The sequence below is a fragment of the Aotus nancymaae genome, unplaced genomic scaffold, assembly GCF_030222135.1.
Source record: "Aotus nancymaae isolate 86718 unplaced genomic scaffold, 86718_ANA_hifiasm-v0.15.2.pri h1tg000097l, whole genome shotgun sequence".
NCBI classification, from domain to species: Eukaryota; Metazoa; Chordata; class Mammalia; order Primates; family Aotidae; genus Aotus; species Aotus nancymaae.
Window position 1 is genome coordinate 2415837 of NW_026988512.1, and position 18124 is coordinate 2433960.

An 18124-nucleotide genomic window follows, 5' to 3' on the forward strand; every position below is an offset into this window, starting at 1 on the left:
CATTCTCCCCCTGTACATTTCCAGGAAGGTTTCCCAGACCTTCACAGACGGACGCCCTGGCGGTGCCCAGCGGGCTGCTCCCAGTGCTGCTCTTGGTACTAATAGTGATCAACAGATCAATTTTTGTTTATTTTTGTTTCTTAAAAAAATTTTTGGCCAGGCGTGGTGGCTCATGCCGGTAATCTCAGCACTTTGGGAGGCCGACGTGGGCGGATCACCTGAGGTCGGGAGTTCAAGACCAGCCTGACCAACATAGTGAAACCCTGTCTTAAAAAAAAAAAGAAAGAAAGAAAAAAAGAAAACAAAATTTTTTGAGACAGGGTCTTGCTCTGTCACCCAGTCTGGAGTGCAGTGGTGCAATCACCATTCACTGCCGTGTTGACTTCCAGGACTCAAGCATCCTCCCACCTCAGCTTCCCAAGTAGCTGGGACGATACGGATGAGCCACCATGCCTGGCTAATATTTTTAATTTTTGTCAGGCAGGGTCGCCAGGCGTGGTGGCTCACACCTGTAATCCCAGCACTTTGGGAGGCTGAAGCGGGCGGATCATGAGGTCAAAAGATCGAGACCATACTGGCCAACATAGTGAGACCCCATCTCTACTAAAAATACAAAAATTAGCTGGATATGATGGTGTGTGCCTGTAATCCCAGCTACTTGGGAGTCTGAGGCAAGAGAATCGCTTGAACCAGGGAGGCAGAGGTTGCAGTGAGCTGAGATCATGCCACCGCACTCCAGCCTGGGCGATAGAGCAAGACTCCATCTCAAAAAAAAAACAAAAAAGTCAGATTCTCCCTATGTTGCCTAGGCTGCTTTCTGGCTCCTGGGCTCAAACAATCCTCCCACCTCAGCCTCCTAAAGTGCTGGGATTACAGGTGTAAGCCACGATCCCTGGCCCACAGTTTTTTTAAAAAAGTAAGCACAAATGTAAGGTTGCATCTCTCTCTATTACTCATTTTAAGTGGAAGAAAACGGGCCCAGCACCCTCATAGCACACAGCCCACCTCCCGCATGCCTCTGTCCACTCTGTGGCGCTGGGACGAGGCACCTGGAATTGCTCCTCTCTTAGGAAAGTGCATACGGAAGCCTCCTGCACACAGGGGAAGGCACACGGTTGCTTTTCTTCCTAATAAGAATCCCTGGATTTTGACTGGGCAAACCTGGGGGCATGTCTCTCATGAGATCATTACGCAACCTGTGGGTCTCTCAGTGGGAAGAAAAAGGGTTTCTATGATCAGGACATGGTGCAGAATGGGTTGCATTAATCGCGTGCTGAATATACAAGGAGGGGCAGGTTAAAACTCCTCTGCTAATCAGTAATGGGACTGCACCTGTGAATGGCCACTGCACTCCAGCCTGGGCAACACAGTGGTAGCCCATCTTTTTTTAAAAAAGGAGGGGGCTTCCGGCTGGGTGTGGTGGCTCACGCCTGTAATCCCAGCACTCTGGGAGGCCGAGGCGGGTGGATCACGAGGTCAGGAGTTCGAGACCAGCCTGGCCAATGTAGTGAAACCCTATCTCTACTAAAAATACAAAAATTAGCCAGGCATGGTGGCACGCACCTGTAGTCCCAGTTACTTAGGAGGCTGAGGCAGGAGAATCGCTTGACCCCAGGAAGCGGAGGTTGCAGTGAGCCAAGATGTGCCATTGACTCCAGCCTGGGTGACAGAGCGAGACTCCTTCTCAAAAAAAAAAAAAAAGGAGGGGCTTCCTCGTTTAAAATGTGATAGCACTGCATTGTAAGGAAATGAAACTTTCTCTTGGGACTGCATTCCTAAGCCATTTCCCCAACTGAAGGGTTAAAGCTTAACACTGGGTGTTTCTGAGGCTCTCACACAGCGAGGCACTGGGCAGAGTGTGACATCCTGGCTGCTGACCAAGGAAGGACGTTGTAGGGGAAGACTTCCTGGGAGGAAGAGCAAGAGGACCGCGAGGGGCACACACTTGGTGTTCAGTGACCACGTGCCGACTCTGACATCTATTACACGTAAAACGAACACCCACTCTAGGCCAGGCACTGTTCTCAGTGCTACGTAAACGCAAGCAAATACAACGACCACTGCGCCCGTTGTGAGGGAGCTCCAGAGGGAAACAGCATCACAAATAGACAAAGGACTTCCAGGCCGGGCGTGGTGGCTCACGCCTGTAATCCAAGCCCTTTGGAGGCTAAGGCGGGCGGATCACCTGAGGTCGGGAGTTCAAGACCAGCCTGATCAACATGGTGAAACCCCGACTTTATAAAAAAAAATTTTTAAAAATTTTAAAAAAGACTTCCAAAGGGAGATGCTGGAGGGAAACAAGGCTCGGGGACAGAGAACAGCTTGTGGGCAGCGCCCATGTCTGCGAAGAAGGGGCATTGCAGATGGCACCAAAGGTGAGGGTCGGGTGGCTGCAGATGGAGCTTTTGGGGCCCGTGTATTGACCCTGTGATGGGAAAATCTTGTGAGAGAGTGCAGCTCTGGGTGAAACGTGGATACTGTTTTCAGCTGTACTTGTTTGGAGGGAGGTGGGCCTGGACGTGGAGACCCTTGTACACTCCAAGCTGCCTTTCAAGAACTGGGCTGTTTAGAAACAGACACAGCCTACGGTGCAGGAGGCCAGGGCCACCGGATGCCACGGGACACTCATCCAGGCATCACGCCCCTCCCACTAACCCAGGTCTCCCACGGTTCTTTCACAGCCACCACAGGGTTCAGTCCAATCGCCGAAAATGAAGATGCCCTCCTCAGACATTTGTTCCGAGGTTATCAGAAATGGGTCCGCCCTGTATTGCAGTCTAACGACACCATAAAAGTATATTTTGGATTGAAAATATCCCAGCTCGTAGATGTGGTGAGTAATCCTTGGCACGTGGCTAAAAAGAACATGCATTCCTTAACCTGTTTGTGAGTCTAAAATTTTTTTTATTCTCTATGTCTGACATTTCAATTTTAAAAATAATTTACTGTGAGAGAAAATCTGCCCCCAAGAAGCCACTGAAATGACCCTGAGGAAAGAATGAGAAGTTGTCACGGGGTGAATTTTCATTGCAGCACTGTTAGCGTGGGACCTTTTTGCCGGGGGGGGGAGGATGTGGTTGCTAAGATCGTCACTGCCCCTGGCCCGGATGCTGAACACCCAGGGAGGGGCGCTGGGAACTGCAGACAAGAGGGTCTGAGCCCGGGGCTGACGGGCTGTGATCGCCGACCCTCCCTGGCTGTGCCTTGGGCTGGCAGAGGTGTCTGCAGGGAGACGGGGTGGTGAGAACAGTGCCCGGAGCAAGGCCTGTTCCTGCTCTCCGTCGGCGGCCCCGTCACCTCTCCTGAGCTCACCTATGCCTTTGCATTCTGATTTTCCTTCTGAGCTTGCATTTCTGCCATGATTATGTCCTTAGAAGAAATCAGTGAACTTCAACTCCCTAAAGCGACAAAATTGTCCTGCTACGGTCCCCAAAGCCCCAGAAGAATCCTCCCATGTTGCCTGTTTCCCCACCCCACTACACATGTGCGCACACTCACCAGCCCTGGCTGGCTCAGTACCCCAGGATTCCTTCTAGAAAGTCATGCAAGGTCCATCTCCAATTTAGCTACTATTTACCTCTCTTTATTTTATTTTATTTTTTGAGACAGAGTCTCACTCTGTTGTCAGTCTGGAGTGCAGTAGCACGATCTCAGCTCACTGCAACCTCTGTCTCCCAGGTTCAAGCGATTCTCCTGCCTCAGCCTCCTGAGTAGCTGGGACTACAGGTGTGCATCACCACACCCAGCTGATTTTTTTGTATTTTTAGTAGAGACGGGGTTTCACCATGTTGGCCAAGCTGGTCTCGAAATCCTGACCTCAGGTTATCCTCCTGCCTCGGCCTCCCAAAGTGTTGGTATTATAGGCGTGAGCCACCGCACCTGGCGTTTTTTATTTTTATTTTTTTGAGACACAGACTTGCTCTTTCACCAAGGCTGAAGTGCAGCGGTGTGATCTCAGCTCACTGCAACCTCTGCCTCCTGGGTTCAAGCGATTCTCCTGCCTCAGCTTCCTGAGTAGCTGGGATTATAAGTGTACACCACCATGTCTAGCTATTTTTTGTATTTTTAGTAGGGACAGGGTTTTGCTTTGTTGGACAGGCTGGTCTCGAACTCTTGACCTCAGTTGATCCACCAGCTTTGGCCTCCCAAAGTACTGAGATTACAAGTGTGAGCCACTGTGCCTGGCCTACTTTGCACCTTTAAAGTGCCTTCTGGGTTACGCAATTAACTGCTACTTGTTTTAGTTCTTTTTCATTTTAAGCAAAATCTGCATGTTATTTGGCTATTTACATGTCATTTGACTGTTTTAAATTAAGACTCTTAGGCCAGGCGCAGTGGCTCATGCTTGTAATCCCAGAACTTTGGGAGGCTGAGGCAGGTAGATCACCTGAGGTCAGGAGTTTGAGACCAGCCTGGCCAGCATGGTGAAACCCCGTCTCTACTAAAAATACAAAAAAATTAGCTGGGCGTGATGGTACGCATCTGTAATCCCAGCTACTCAGGAGGTTGAGGCAGGAGAATCACTTGAACCCAGGAGGTGGAGGTTGCAGTGAGCCGAGATTGTGCCACTGCACTCCAGCCTGGGCAACAGAGTGAGACTGTTGTCTCAAAAAATAAAATAAATAATAAATTGAAAATCTTTTGGACTTCGAACACCTCAAAGGTAAGACTCAGATTTTTCTGATCAAAAACAAACAAAAAACAGCTGGGTGTGGTGGCATGCACCTGTAGTCCCAGCTCCTCGGGGGCTGGGGCAGGAGGATCATTTGTGCCCCAGAACTTGAGGCTGCAGTGAGCTACGGGGGCATCACGGCACTCCAGCCTGGGCAGCATCTTGAGACTCCATTTCTAAAACAACAACGAAAACCACAACTTGCTTTCACTTTGATTTACGGCACTTTTCAAATTGTCATTTTCTTAGGATGAAAAGAATCAGCTGATGACGACCAATGTGTGGCTCAAACAGGTAAATTTCAATCCAGATGATTGTGTCTGCCAAACCAGTCACTTATTTTTTATTTAGAAAGGCTCCCATCTGAAAAACGATGATTTAAGGGCGCAGAGCATGTTCCTCAGGGAGATGTGTGGTAAGGGTCTGTGGCTTTTATTTTCTGTCGTGTTGGGGAGCTGGTCCTGGAAGCCCCTGGGTACACGCTGTTGTGCGTGGTTGTACTGCCGGGCATGGGGCCAGGGGAGGTGACTCTCCTGCTGTAAGGCCTGGGGATGGGCCCTGGGACCACTCGGAGAAAACGACAAAGAGCCTCCAAGATGTACCACTTTCCCCCAGGCAGGGAACTGCAGCTGGTTAGGAAAATCAGGGCTACATCCTCCCTAGCCTCCTCTAGTCCTCCGTGGGTGGAATCTACCTCTAAATCTCTTGTTGCTTCCAAGGAAGAACTGAGCCCTAAATGAGGGAATAATGGGGCTGCCCCTTGTTAATTTCAGAACAGAGTGAAGCCCAAAACAGTGAATACATGTTTTCCTGACATCACTGAAAATGCATTTTGAATCATTTCCAGCTTTCTTCTTAGATAATTGCTTTTCATTTGGCTACAGCTTATTCCCTAAACCCAGGGGAGTGTGTCCAGAGGAGTTTGTTCTTGGATTGTCAGTAAATAATTGCCATTCAAATCCCAGTTTCGCATATGTTATCTACAAAGAGAAAACAGTGACACTTGATAGTGGTAAGGAAGTTGTTTGGTTTATCCCAGCTACTCAGGAGACTGAGGCAGGAGAATCGCTTGAACCTAGGAGGCGAAGGCTACAGTGAGCCATGATCTCACCACTGCATTCCAGCCTGGGCAACAGAGCACGAGTTTATATTAAAAAAAAAAAGAAAGAAAGAAATTGGATTTAATTGCTTATTTTGTGTTTTTATTTTGCTAGTGGTTTTTTAAAATTTAATTTGCTCTTATATTTATTTGCTTATTTATCTGAGACACAGTCTCTTTCTGTTGCCAGGCTGGAGGGCAGTGGCATGATCTTGGCTCGCTGCAACCTCCGTCTCCCAGGTTCAAGTGATTCTTGTGCCTCAGCCTCCCGAGTAGCTGGGATCACGGGCGCCTGCCACCGCGCTGGCTAACTTTTGTAATTTTGGTAGAAATGGGGTTTCACGATGTTGGCCAGGCTGGTCTTGAACTCCTGACCTCAGGTGATTCACCCGCTTCGGCCTCCTAAAGTGCTGGGATTACAGGTGTGAGCCACTGTACCCGACCTAAGTATTTTCAATGAATGTCCAGATATTGCCTAATTTGCCCCATAGATTTAATATATTCCTGGTGGAATGTTTCTGCTAATGCTTTATAAGGAGCAATGGATACAAGAAACAGCAAGGAGCTTCCCTCAGCTTCATTTCAGGTCGTCAGATTTCTCCCACCCAACAGCGTTAGTGAGAGTTAGAGAACTATCATGATTTTCAGTGCCTTCTACTCATCTGGTCCTCCAATCGTAGATATAAGAACAAGTTGTGAAACGGGTCTGCGTATTGTTTTACTTGCAAATAAAAATATCCAGGAGAAAATAGGCCGGGCATGGTGGCTCACGCCTGTAATCCCAGCACTTTGGGAGGCCGAGGCGGGCAGATCATGAGGTCAGGAGTTTGAGACCATCCTGACCAACATAGTAAAACCCCGTCTCTACTAAAAATACAAAAATTAGTAGGGCATGGTGCTGTGTGCCTGTAGTCCTAGCTACTCAGGAGGCTGAGGCAGGAGAATCGCTTGAACCCGGGAGGCGGAGGTTCCAGTGAGCCAAGATCACACCACTGCACTCCAGTCTGGGCAACAGAGCGAGACTCCTCAAAAAAAAAAAAAAACCCAGGAGAAAATAATAAGCTTGAAATGTATATATTAAAATACCATTTAAATAAACATATCTTGCTACACACCCATCTCATTCCTCAGTGACTTACCCACTTTTGCAAGTCATAGGCCGTAGAATTGGGAAGTATTTTGAGTTGATAAAGGCCAAGAAGAAATCCTATATCGAGCTCGCAGGGGAGAAAAGAACCCACACTTTCCTCTTAAGGTGAAAACAGGCTTAGAAGTTAATAAAAATCAAACAAACACACAAACCTTTACTTCCCACATGCCTCCTTCCCCCACCACTCTTTTTTTTTTTTTAATTTTTTTTTTTAGTCGGAGCCTCACTCTGTTGCCCAGGCTAGAGGGCAGTGGTTCGATCTTGGCTCACTGCAGCCTCCACCTCCTGGGTTCAAGCGATTCTTCTGCCTCAGCCTTCTGAGTAGCTGGGACTACAGGCACGTGCCACTACACCCAGCTAATTTTTGTATTTTTAGTAGAGATGGGGTTTTGGCATGTCGGCCAGGCTGGTCTCATACCCCTGATGTCAGCCCAAAGTGCTGGGATTACAGACATGAGCCACTGTGCCTGGCCGAGATTAAGCTCTAATCTTTCACATAAAGCAGGGGTCCGGGGAATAGTAGGTCTTTTCACTTTTCTTGTGGTTTTGAAAATAAGGAGTCATTTCAGCCAAAGAGAACGGCTTTAGACAACAAAAGGGTGGGAGCCGAGGGCCCCTCAGGTGCTATTTGGAAAGGACCTCCCACAGAGTGTGCCACCAGCATCCCAGAAGCCTGGTGGGTGTCTTCAAACCAAGGTGGACTTAAATCCTAAAAATCAATTCAACACCCAAAGCTGAGCAGGCACAGAGCACGTTGACACTCTGAAGGGTCGGCCCGCTGACGGAAGTTCCCATCTAACAGAAGCAATGAGAATAATCGAATTTTTTCGGCATAAGTGTGTAAGGTCCAAGTGCAGTTTTGTTACACAAATATATTGTGTGGTGAAGTCTAGGCTTCGAATGTATCTGAATACCAACGTACATCGTACCCATTAGGTGATTTCTCATCCCTCACCCGCCTCCCACCCTCCCACTCTTCCAAGTCTCCAATCTCTATCGAGAATAACACACTTTAATTGTGTTTAATTTACAAACGCGCAAATGAGGTTTATCTCATTTAAACCTCTCTGCCACCTGACTTAGGAACAGAGACATCATTACCCCTGTTTCGTAGAGATAGAAGAGTCCAATCCTCATCCGGCTGGAATGTGGGTTTCTTAACCCCTGGCCAGGGTCTTTCTGGCCATATGCAGCCTCCTCCCTGAACACTAAGCCCTGCTTCTAGATCACAGGAGGAACCAAAGCATGAGAAACGAAGCTTCACATTCCAGAAGACTACGGAGGGTATGGTCAGTGCAGCATCCATTTGCACAGATTGAGTTTGGAGTGGAAAATGTTACAGTGGATATTAGTTAATAAACGCCGTTACAGCACAGATAACGTTGGGGCAAAAAAGAAAGGCCACTTTTACCACATCGGGTGGCAAGCAGGGAAGGCTGCCTGGAACAGGAGGCAAGCTCCGCCATGATGTTATTTTTATGCTTTTAAAAAAAAATGCTTTTTAAAGCTATAAGGATAAAAGAAAGTTGAAGGATTAAAGAAAGAAAAGAAAAACAAAATAAATAGATATTTATAAAAAAGCTATCATTGGTGTTTTGCACAGATCTTAGTTCTAGAGCAGCTGGTAATAATATCTCAGGTTTACTGAGTACTTACTAAGTGCCCAGGCATGATACAGACTGTGTCATGGGAATAATCCCATTTAATTTTCACAGCCTCCTGTAAGGGAGGTTCTATTATTATCCTAACTTTGCAGATGAGGAAACTGAGGCAGGTTAAACACTGTTAGGGGAAGTCCGGCTTCTGTAGAGAAATCGTTCCGTTGCCTTAGACTGGAGGGAGAGTTTGGAGCGTGTCTTGTTCTGTTAGTCCTGTCCCTGTAGAATTTCCCAATCCTGGTCATCTGAGGCTTTGATTCCTTAACCTCCGGGACATCTGATGGAATTGGTGTAGAAAGAATTCAGGAGAGAATGAAGTTAGGATCCATTCCGTCTTTCATCCATTCACCAGGATTTACTGAGAGCCTGTGGGCCAGGTGCCCTGCTAGATCCTGGATGTCTAAAGAGCGACACACAGCACTGCCTGCAAGAAGAGGACACAGCGTTAGTTACCGGAAAATAATCCCCTTGATAAACACCACAAAGGATGTACATATAAACCCCTGTGGAGCTTAAATAAAGACAGTGAGACAGGAAGAAAGTCAGGGAAAGCTCCCAAGGGGAGGAGATATTTAACTTGACTTCTTACAGAAGTTCTACAACCCAAAAAGGTGGAGAAGTTGTGAACCACCTGAATAGTGAATAGTCCAATAACACCGCTATCTGAAAGCTCTCACATCTGCGCAAACCCACTGGTAACTCTTAGCAATCATCCCTGCGTGCCTCAGACAAAATGAAAACAAAAATGCCCAGTTCCCCCTCCTTCCTCATTTGCCTCCCAGACACTGAAAAAATGCTCTCTAATTCACAGCCACACGGAGAAGAAAATTCTACATACTTGGAACAAAAGCGTGTTCCATGGCAGTGCACGCAAATGAGATACTTGGGGGGTTTTTTTAGCCGATTCTCCTGTCTTATCCTCTGTTTCCATAGCTCTCCTCCGGTATATTTAGACACTCCTCTTCTATCCTTTCAACCAAAGAAAGACCTTTATAAAGCACAAATCCAGTGACATCCAGAGGAAGTCTTCTACATGGAGCTATTTTTATTTTATTGATTTTATTTTGCAAACTAGTTTGTCTTCCTCCTTTGTACTTCCAGACAGTAATCAAAACCCCGTAAACTATAAATATAATGTTAACACTGACCCACCAGAACTACATGAGGAAGTCCTTACTGCCCCAGCCCCTCAGATCCTGCACTGTCATGTTCAAGGTTAGGGAAGCTTGGAAAGTGCCTCAGAGGCGATGGAAAATGAAACTGACTTTTTTTTTTTTTTTTTTTTGAGACAGAGTCTTGCTCTGTCACCCAGGCTGGAGTGCAGTGGTGAGATCTCGGCTCACCGCAACCTCTGCATCCTGGATTCAAGCGATTCTCATGCCTCAGCCTCCTGAGTAGCTGGGATTATAGGCAGCTGCCACCACGCCCAGCTAATTTTTGTATTTTTAGTAGAGACAGGGTTTCACCATGTTGGCCAGGCTGGCTTTGAACTCCTGACTTCCGTTGATCCACCTGCCTGCACCTCCCAAAGGGCTGGGATTACAGGCGTGAGCCACTGTGTTGGCCAGAACTGACCTTTTTTAAATGACACAAGTGTTGGCCCTTTTGCGTAGGTGTTACCATAGAAATAATCACCATGACAATAAATACCAAATTTACTCACTCCATATTTCCTGAGAACCTACTCTGAATTGTGTAAGTGATGCAGGGCAGGTGAGCCCCAAAACTGAGGCTTTGCCTGGCTTCACCCAGGAAAGAATTCAAGGACAGCATCAGAGACACTGCTCCTTATAGACCACGGCCACCCGCCTGGCAGCGCGCCCAGACCAGCAGCTCAAAAGTGAGCTGCAGGCATATTTATACCCACCTTTAATTGTATGCAAATTAAGGGACAGTTTCTTCAGAAATGTCTAGGTTAAGGGTGGTAACTTCCAGGTCATTGCCATGGCAATGGTAAACCGACATGGAGCCCTGGTGGCCGTGTCTTAGGGAAAGCCACTTCCGCCCGACCCTGTTTAGCTAGTCCTCAAGCTGGTCTGGTGTCCAAGTCCCTGCCTCCAGAGTCAGTATCACCTCCGGCCTCATTGTGCTAACCTACCCTGTGTTAGCCAGACAGACTCCATTTTGCTGAGAGCCAGACAGACTCCATCTTGATCTCCGCCTCACTCCTCCCGCCACTCCTCCCTTACGTGCATACCTGGGTCTTGCTACTGTGCTGGGTCATGCTGTACTTAGAACTATAGAAACATACAAGCTTTGTAACCATAGCCTGCTTGGCAAGCCCATTTGCCAGTGTGAATGCCCCCCTTTGACTGATTACATGACAAGTATTGAATACCCCCCTGGGTAACCAGCAATCATGGGAACCACTTGTATATATCCTCCATGAAAATCAACAATCATGAGAACCCCCCGCCTCCTAGTTACCAGTCTTCCTTATCTAACTGGCCTGTTCTGCTTCTGTAAATTCTGCTCCAGCTAGGCTCCCCCTCACCTACCTAAATCAAGGAATAAAAGATAATCAAACCCCTTCCTCGAGGCCAAGAGAATTTTGAGCGTTAGCTGTCTCTCGGTCACCAGCTAAAAATAAAGGACTTGGCCGGGCACGGTGGCTCATGCCTGTAATCCCAGCCCTTTGGGAGGCCGAGGCGGGTGGATCACGAGGTCAAGAGATCGAGACCATCCTGGCCAACATGGTGAAACCCCGTCTCTACTAAAAATACAAAAAAAATTAGCTGGGCGTGGTGGTGCGCGCCTGCAGTCCCAGCTACTCGGGAGGCTGAGGCAGGAGAATTGCTTGAACCCGGGAGTCAGAGGTTGTAGTGAGCAGAGGTTGCGCCACTGCACTCCAGCCTGGTGCCTGGTGACGGAGTGAGACTCTGTTTCAAAAATAAATAAATAAATAAAGGACTCATAATTTGAAACTCAAGAGCATGGCGCTGTTCCATCTAACTCGCCTGGGTATAGCATCGTAAGGCCCTGAGCTGGGCGCTGTTGTATATACAAATAAGACAATGAGAGGACTGAATGACCCGGCTTTGCTGTAGGTGAGACACAGCTCTCCTTTCCCCATGACGATCCTGAGGAAGATAAAACTGCTGGAATGTCTGCCAAGGCCGACGTCTTAAACTAACGGTGTCTTTCCAATAGCTGACGTCTGCTTTAGATCAACAAAAAGCTCAGCAAACATGAAGGCCTCATTGGATAGACCCCTGGAGCTGATCTTCCAGGAAAAATAAGAAGCGGACCTGTTATCGAAGGGTCAGGCTAGCCCTAGAGGTCGGGGCAATCTCCCCAAAAGTCTAACTATCATTGGCAGCGTGGAATGGCAGTTATAAGTTCACGAATTCATCTCAGATCTTGACTTATTATCTGATTTTCCTTCCTTTCCTGTAACCTTACTCTGACCTTAGCAAAGGAGGCCAAGTTTGGACTTCTTATTCAAGTGGACCCTGGTAAGAATTAATTGAGTAGAGGTCAAAAGGCCTACTGTATAAACTTGGGAAAGTCACTTCACCTCTCTGACCCTCAGTCTCTTCATCTGTCAAATAGAGGTGATCCCTAGCTCACAGTTTTGTCTGGGGGTTACATGAGAAAATGTGTGTGAATGTGACTAGCTCAATAAATGTCGCTTCCTGTTGCCACCTTTGAGCTTTCTCATTCTTTTTTTTTTTTTTTTTTGAGACAGAGTCTTGCTCTGTTGCCCAGGCTGGAATGTGGAGTACAGCGGCGTGATCTCAGCTCACTGCAACCTCCACCTCCCATGTTCAAGTGATTCTCCCACCTCATCCTCCCGAGTAGCTGGGATTATAGGCATGTGCCACCACGCCTGGCTAATTTTTGTATTTTTAGTAGAGACGGAGTTTCACCATGTTGGCCAGGCTGGTCTGGAACTCCTGACCTCGTGTGATCTGCCCGCCTGGGCCTCCCAAAGTGCTGGGATTACAGACGTCAGCCACCACGCTTGGCCTTCATCCTTAATAACAAATCACATTTCTTGGCCTTAACAACTCACGAATTAAACAGGAATATGAAACACATAGTATGTCATGTTGCTGCCTTTAAGATTAAAATGAATCAACAATAATTTGGCTTTCAGAATTTCACATCTGGCCAGGCGCAGTGGCTCATGCCTGTAATCTCAGCACTTTGGGAGGCCAAGCCAGGTGAATCATGAGGTCAAGAGATCAAGATTACCCTGGCCAACATGGTGAAACCCCATCTCTACTAAAAATACAAAAACTAGCCAGGCATGGCGGCGTGTGCCTGTAATCCCAGCTACTTGGGAGGCTGAGGCAGGAGAATCACTTGAACCCGGCAGGTGGAGGTTGCAGTGAGCCGAGATCGTGCCATCATACTCCAGCCTGGGCAACAAGAGGGAGACTGTCTCAAAAAAAAAAGAAGAAAAGAATTTCACATCTAAGATGACTGGAGATCCCAGGGAAGTTCCAGAGTCTGCAAATCAAGGCAACAGCCAAAAATATTTGTTCCTTTTTATCTTTTGGTCCTATTAGCATTGAAGTAAGAATAATTCGGGGCCTTTGTTTATAGTTTTTACAGAAAGCCGTATGATTGTGTATGGATTGCGGTTTAGCTAGGCATTCATGAGTGATTATTCAGGTAATACATATAAGAAAAGACAATTTTAAGGGATTATATATATTTGATGTGGATTTGAAATTGCAGTTTTCTGAATGAGGAAACCTAGAGTTGGAGTATTTTTCTATTTTTTTCTTAGTCAGAGATTAACTTTGATATTTGGCTCTGACATATCCCGTGCACTCCTGTTTCCTGCAAAAACACAGCTCTCAAGCTGGGAACTGCTGCGATGCGGAGCTGGTGTTTGTCGAGGGCTTTGAGCGTCGCAGCTAGAACACTCTACGCAAACACGGAATATTATTTCTAATCTCTTACACTAAGATGGGAGAGACAGGAGCTTAATCTCCAGATGCTACCAGGGTTTCAGAGAGAACAGGGAAATGACCAGAAAACCTCGCAGCCCCTTAGAGAACCAGATAGAGGTTTGGGCTCTGACTCCTCAGCTGGGCACGGCTGACTCCGCCACTTGCAAATATCCTGTGGCTTGTGCCATTCTAAACTCATGGTGGTCCTGGGCTATGGGGCACAGCCAGCTCTGTGGTGACCACACATCATGGCAGGAAGTGGGTAGGCTGGGCGTGGTGGCTCATGCCTGTAATCCCAACACTTGGGGAGGCCAAGGCAGGAGGGTCACTTGAGGCTAGGAGTTTGAGACCAGCTTGGTCAACACAGGGAGTCCCCTGTCTGTACAGAAAATTAAAAAGTAAGAAAAAAAATAAGGTAAGTTAGCCAGGCTGGTGGTGCATACCTGTAGTCCTAGCTACTTGGGAGGCTGAGGTGGGAAGATGGCTTGAGCCCAGGAGGTTGAAACTGCATTGAGCTGTGATCGCACCACTGCACTGCAGCCTGGGTGACAGAGTGAGACCCTGTCTAAAAACAACAGAAAAGACATGGATGAGCCCTCTGATGGGCAGCTCAGGGAGAGCACTCTGTGATTCCCAGGTCTGATAGCAGAAGGACATGACGGTTGTGAAGAAGGTCTCTAAGGCTGGGCGCGGTGGCTCACGCCTGTGATCCCAGCACTTTGGGAGGCCGAGGCGGGTGGATCACGAGGTCAAGAGATCGAGACCATCCTGGTCAACATGGTGAAACCCCGTCTCTACTAAAAATACAAAAATTAGCTGGGCACGGTGGCGCGTGCCTGTAATCCCAGCTACTCAGGAGGCTGAGGCAGGAGAATTGCCTGAACCCGGGAGGCGGAGGTTGCGGTGAGCCGAGATCGCGCCATTGCACTCCAGCCTGGGTACCAAGAGCGAAACTCCGTCTCAAAAAAAAAAAAAAAAAAAAAGAATGTCTCTGACCCCTGCAAAGCAGTGCAGCAGCTGGAGATGAGTGTCTCGTCCAAGTTGTACAGCTGGCAAAGCACAGTCCCAGCGTGGAGAGGGTTTGTGACTGGAGTCCAGTGCGCCTTCTCTTTTGGGGGCACCACAGTAAGAAGTACTGACAGGTCTCACCAAGCCTTTTACTTTGCTGGTTAGGAGCAGCTGAGTCTGCTCTAGATCCCTTTAATGTCCTCCTCAAGGATCTGAAGGCACTCCTCATTCACGCTCTCCTTCCTTCCTTCCTGCCCGAGCACCTTCCCACACGTGGTTCCGTCTGCGGCCAGCCTTCTCCCTGCCCCACACAACCCTGCCCTGCTCAGACTCCTTCTTACCCTGCATGTTAAGTCTCAATGCCACCTCCTTGGAAATGCCTTTCCTGTCCACTTCACTGTTCTGTACCCCGCACCCAAACTGTCTCCTCGGGAGGTGTGGGTATTTATTATCTGAGTCAGCCCCAGGATGAGAGGTCGAGGCAGCTGCGCTCAGTGCTCATACGTGCCTTGCATACTTGATGAATGAATGGACTCTTCGGCAACAGTGAGCCCCAGAAACCACTGTCTCTGTGTTATGTCTGGCCACAGCTGTTAATCCTGCTGCTGGAGGTCAGGTAAGCAACACAAATCTTTCTGACTTGAAAATACCTCCCCCTGAGGCTTGCCCTAGTTCTTTTAGAACAATTTATGAAGCCGATATTTGTTTGCTGCAATTTTGCGATTTGCAACCAGGCTGAAGTGCTAGAATTTTTGTCATCTTCCACCCTCCTTTGGGGGATAGAGCTGTGGTGCCCGTAGGAGGAAGAAAACCGGATCCCAGAAGCAGGCGATCTAGTTTCCAGCAATCTGTAGGTCCCAGACGGAGGAGTTGTGCGTTTGGGCTTAGCTGTGCTCACTAAAGAGGACCTGGAGCATGAGGGCACAGCCCAGCCAGTCTGCCCAGGACCGCGCCTGTCTCTGGTGCTCTTAGCTGGGTGCTTGTAGCATGCTGCGGGCTGCATAGCCACCCAGGTTCTTCCCAGGATCAGCTGAGAACCTTTTAGTTGCAATTGACAGAAAACCTCAGGTAAACTAACACTAGCAAAAAGAGAACGTCTTAGTTTTCACACTCGGAAAAGTTCAAGGCCAGGGCTGGCTTTACCTGCAGCTTCATCCAAGGCCCCCGCTATATTCCCAGGACCCGGCTCCTCTCTGGGAGTCTCTGGGCTCCCTGTCCTCTGCGTTGACTCCATTCTCATCCACGCCCTCCCCCAGAAGCAGGATGGCTACATCAGCTCCAAACTCAAAATGCCTCGTATAGGCTGGGCGCAGTGGCTCACACCTGTAGTCCCAGCACTTTGGGAGGCTGAGGTGGGTGGACCACTTGAGCTCAGGAGTTGGAGATCAGCCTGGGCAATGTGGCAAAACCCTGTCTCTACAAAAAATTTAAAAATTAGCTGGGCATGGTAATACATACCTGTAGTCCCAGCTACTTGGGAGGCTGAGGTGGGAGGATCACTTGAGCCTGGGAGGCAGAGGTTGCAGTGAGCCAAGATCACGCTACTGCACTCCAGCCTGGGCAAAAGAGCAAGACTCCATCTCAAACAAAACAAAACATTTCCTGCGTGCACGTTCATCAGGGAAAGAGTGTCCCACCTCTTGGTGGTCTCAGAAGCCCTGTGCTGTCTTACCAACTCTGATTTGGTTGCCTGCTGTCCCTGAAAATCACAGTAGGCAGGTCTGAGAGGCAGGCCTGGAGCAGAAGGGTGCATCAGCTCCCCCAAAAGCTGATGGATTGAGAGTGGAGTGAGGTCGTTCCACAAAAGAAAATCTGGGTTCTGTTGCCAGGAGAAGGGCAGGTGAGTTCAAGGCAGCAGACACAGCACAGGTTATCTCCTAATCTGATTTCCTCCTTTTATGAAGATCTCTTGATGGCCGGACACGGTGGCTCACGCCTGTAATCCTAGAAATTTAGGAAGCTGAATTAGGTGGATCACCTGAGGTCAGGAGTTTGAGACCAGCCTGGCCAACATGGCGAAACCCCGTCTCTACTAAAAATAGAAAATTAGCCACGCATGGTGGTGCATGCCTGTAATCCCAGCTACTCAAGACCAAGGCAGGAGAATTGCTTGAACCCAGGAGGCGGAGGTTGCAGTGAGCAGAGATCGTGCCACTGCACTCCAGCCTGGACAACAGAGTGAGACTCCATCTCAAAAAAAAAAAAAAGATCTCTTGGTGTGCCCCTCCTTCCCACAGCCTTGCTGAAGCCGAGGACAACCCCTGTGATGCATTCCTCACCTCACCATTCTCCCATTGCTCATCACTGCGCTTGGACACAGTAGAGCGTCTTTCTTTGTATAATTCCCCTGACTTTTATTCATTTATTTGCTTATTTATTTTGGAACAGGGTCTTGCTCTGTCTCCAAGGCTGGAAAACAGTGGAGTAATCACAGGTGTCTGCAGCCTTGAACACCCAGGCTAAAGTGATCCTCCCACCTCAGCCTCCAAAGTAGTTGGGACCACAGACACACAACTACACCCAGCTAACTTTTGTTGTTGTTTATTTTTTGAAGAGATGGGGTTTCCCTGTGTTGCCCAGGCGGGTCTCAAACTCTTGGGTTCAAGGGACCTACCTGCCTCCGCCTCCCAAAGTGCAGGGGTTACAGACGTGAGCCACCTTGACCAGATATTTTACTGTTATTTATGTATTTTACTATTTAGATATTTAATTATATATTTTACTGTTTAGATATTTTATTATTGCTTATATTTTAGTATTTTAATAGATATTTCACTGTATTTTACTATTTGTCTTTTAACAGGTGTTTTGCTATTAAGGCCAAGCAGTTTTTCTGTTTTATCATTGTTTTTTGCTTTCTCTCTTTGACAGAGAGGAGACGGAATGAGCTGCTGTTTAGCCTGAGTACACAGTTGGGCTTTAGCTCTATCAGCACCAGAAATAACCCTGAGAACTGAGCCATAGAAAGCTTGCTAGCAGGCCGGGCGCAGTGACTCACGCCTGTAATCCCAGAACTTTGGGAGGCCAAGGCAGGTGGATCACGAGGTCGTGAGTTCGAGACCAGCTTGGCCAAGATGGTTTCTACTAAAAATACAAAAATTAGCTGGGCACAGTGGTGGGCACCAGTAATCCCAGCTACTCAAGAGGCTGAGTCAGGAGAATCACTTGAAGCCAGGAGGCGGAGGTTGCAGTGAGCTGAGATCGTGCCATTGCACTCCAGTCTGGGTGACAGAGCAAGACTCCATCTCAAACAAACAAAAAAAAAGAAAGCTTGCTAGAAGCAACTGAACTTATGAAGCATTTTAGGCCACAGGTTTTCCCACTGCAGTGCAGCATGGGGAGAGATAAAAGCATGGATCATCTGGCTTCAGGCAGACTTTGGCCTGAAGCCCGTTAAGGCCACCAGGCTTGCACCGCTCCTGGGGGCGCCCTTCACAGCAGAGTCAGCGTGCAGGACACCTCTGGAGTTGTGGCTGCACTGATGACCCAGCCACGTGCAGCGACCTTGAGTCTCGTTTCCCTCACTGACTAGCTGAGTGGCCTTGGACAGGTATTTGAATTCTCTAAGCCCTGGTTGCCTCATCCAATACAGCATTAATAAATATTTATTATATTTTAATAAATATAAAGCCC

The 18124-nt window shown here is 48.0% G+C and overlaps 1 protein-coding gene across 1 annotated transcript in view; it reads left to right on the forward strand.

The window, feature by feature from the left end:
- CHRNB3 (cholinergic receptor nicotinic beta 3 subunit) overlaps positions 1–18124 on the forward strand; it is a 36670-nt gene that overhangs the window by 9138 nt on the left and 9408 nt on the right. The window contains exons 2-3 of the mRNA XM_012475989.2: positions 2682–2833; positions 4922–4966. Of these exons, the coding sequence (XP_012331412.2) occupies positions 2682–2833; positions 4922–4966 (197 nt within the window). The remainder of the gene's footprint in view (positions 1–2681; positions 2834–4921; positions 4967–18124) is intronic.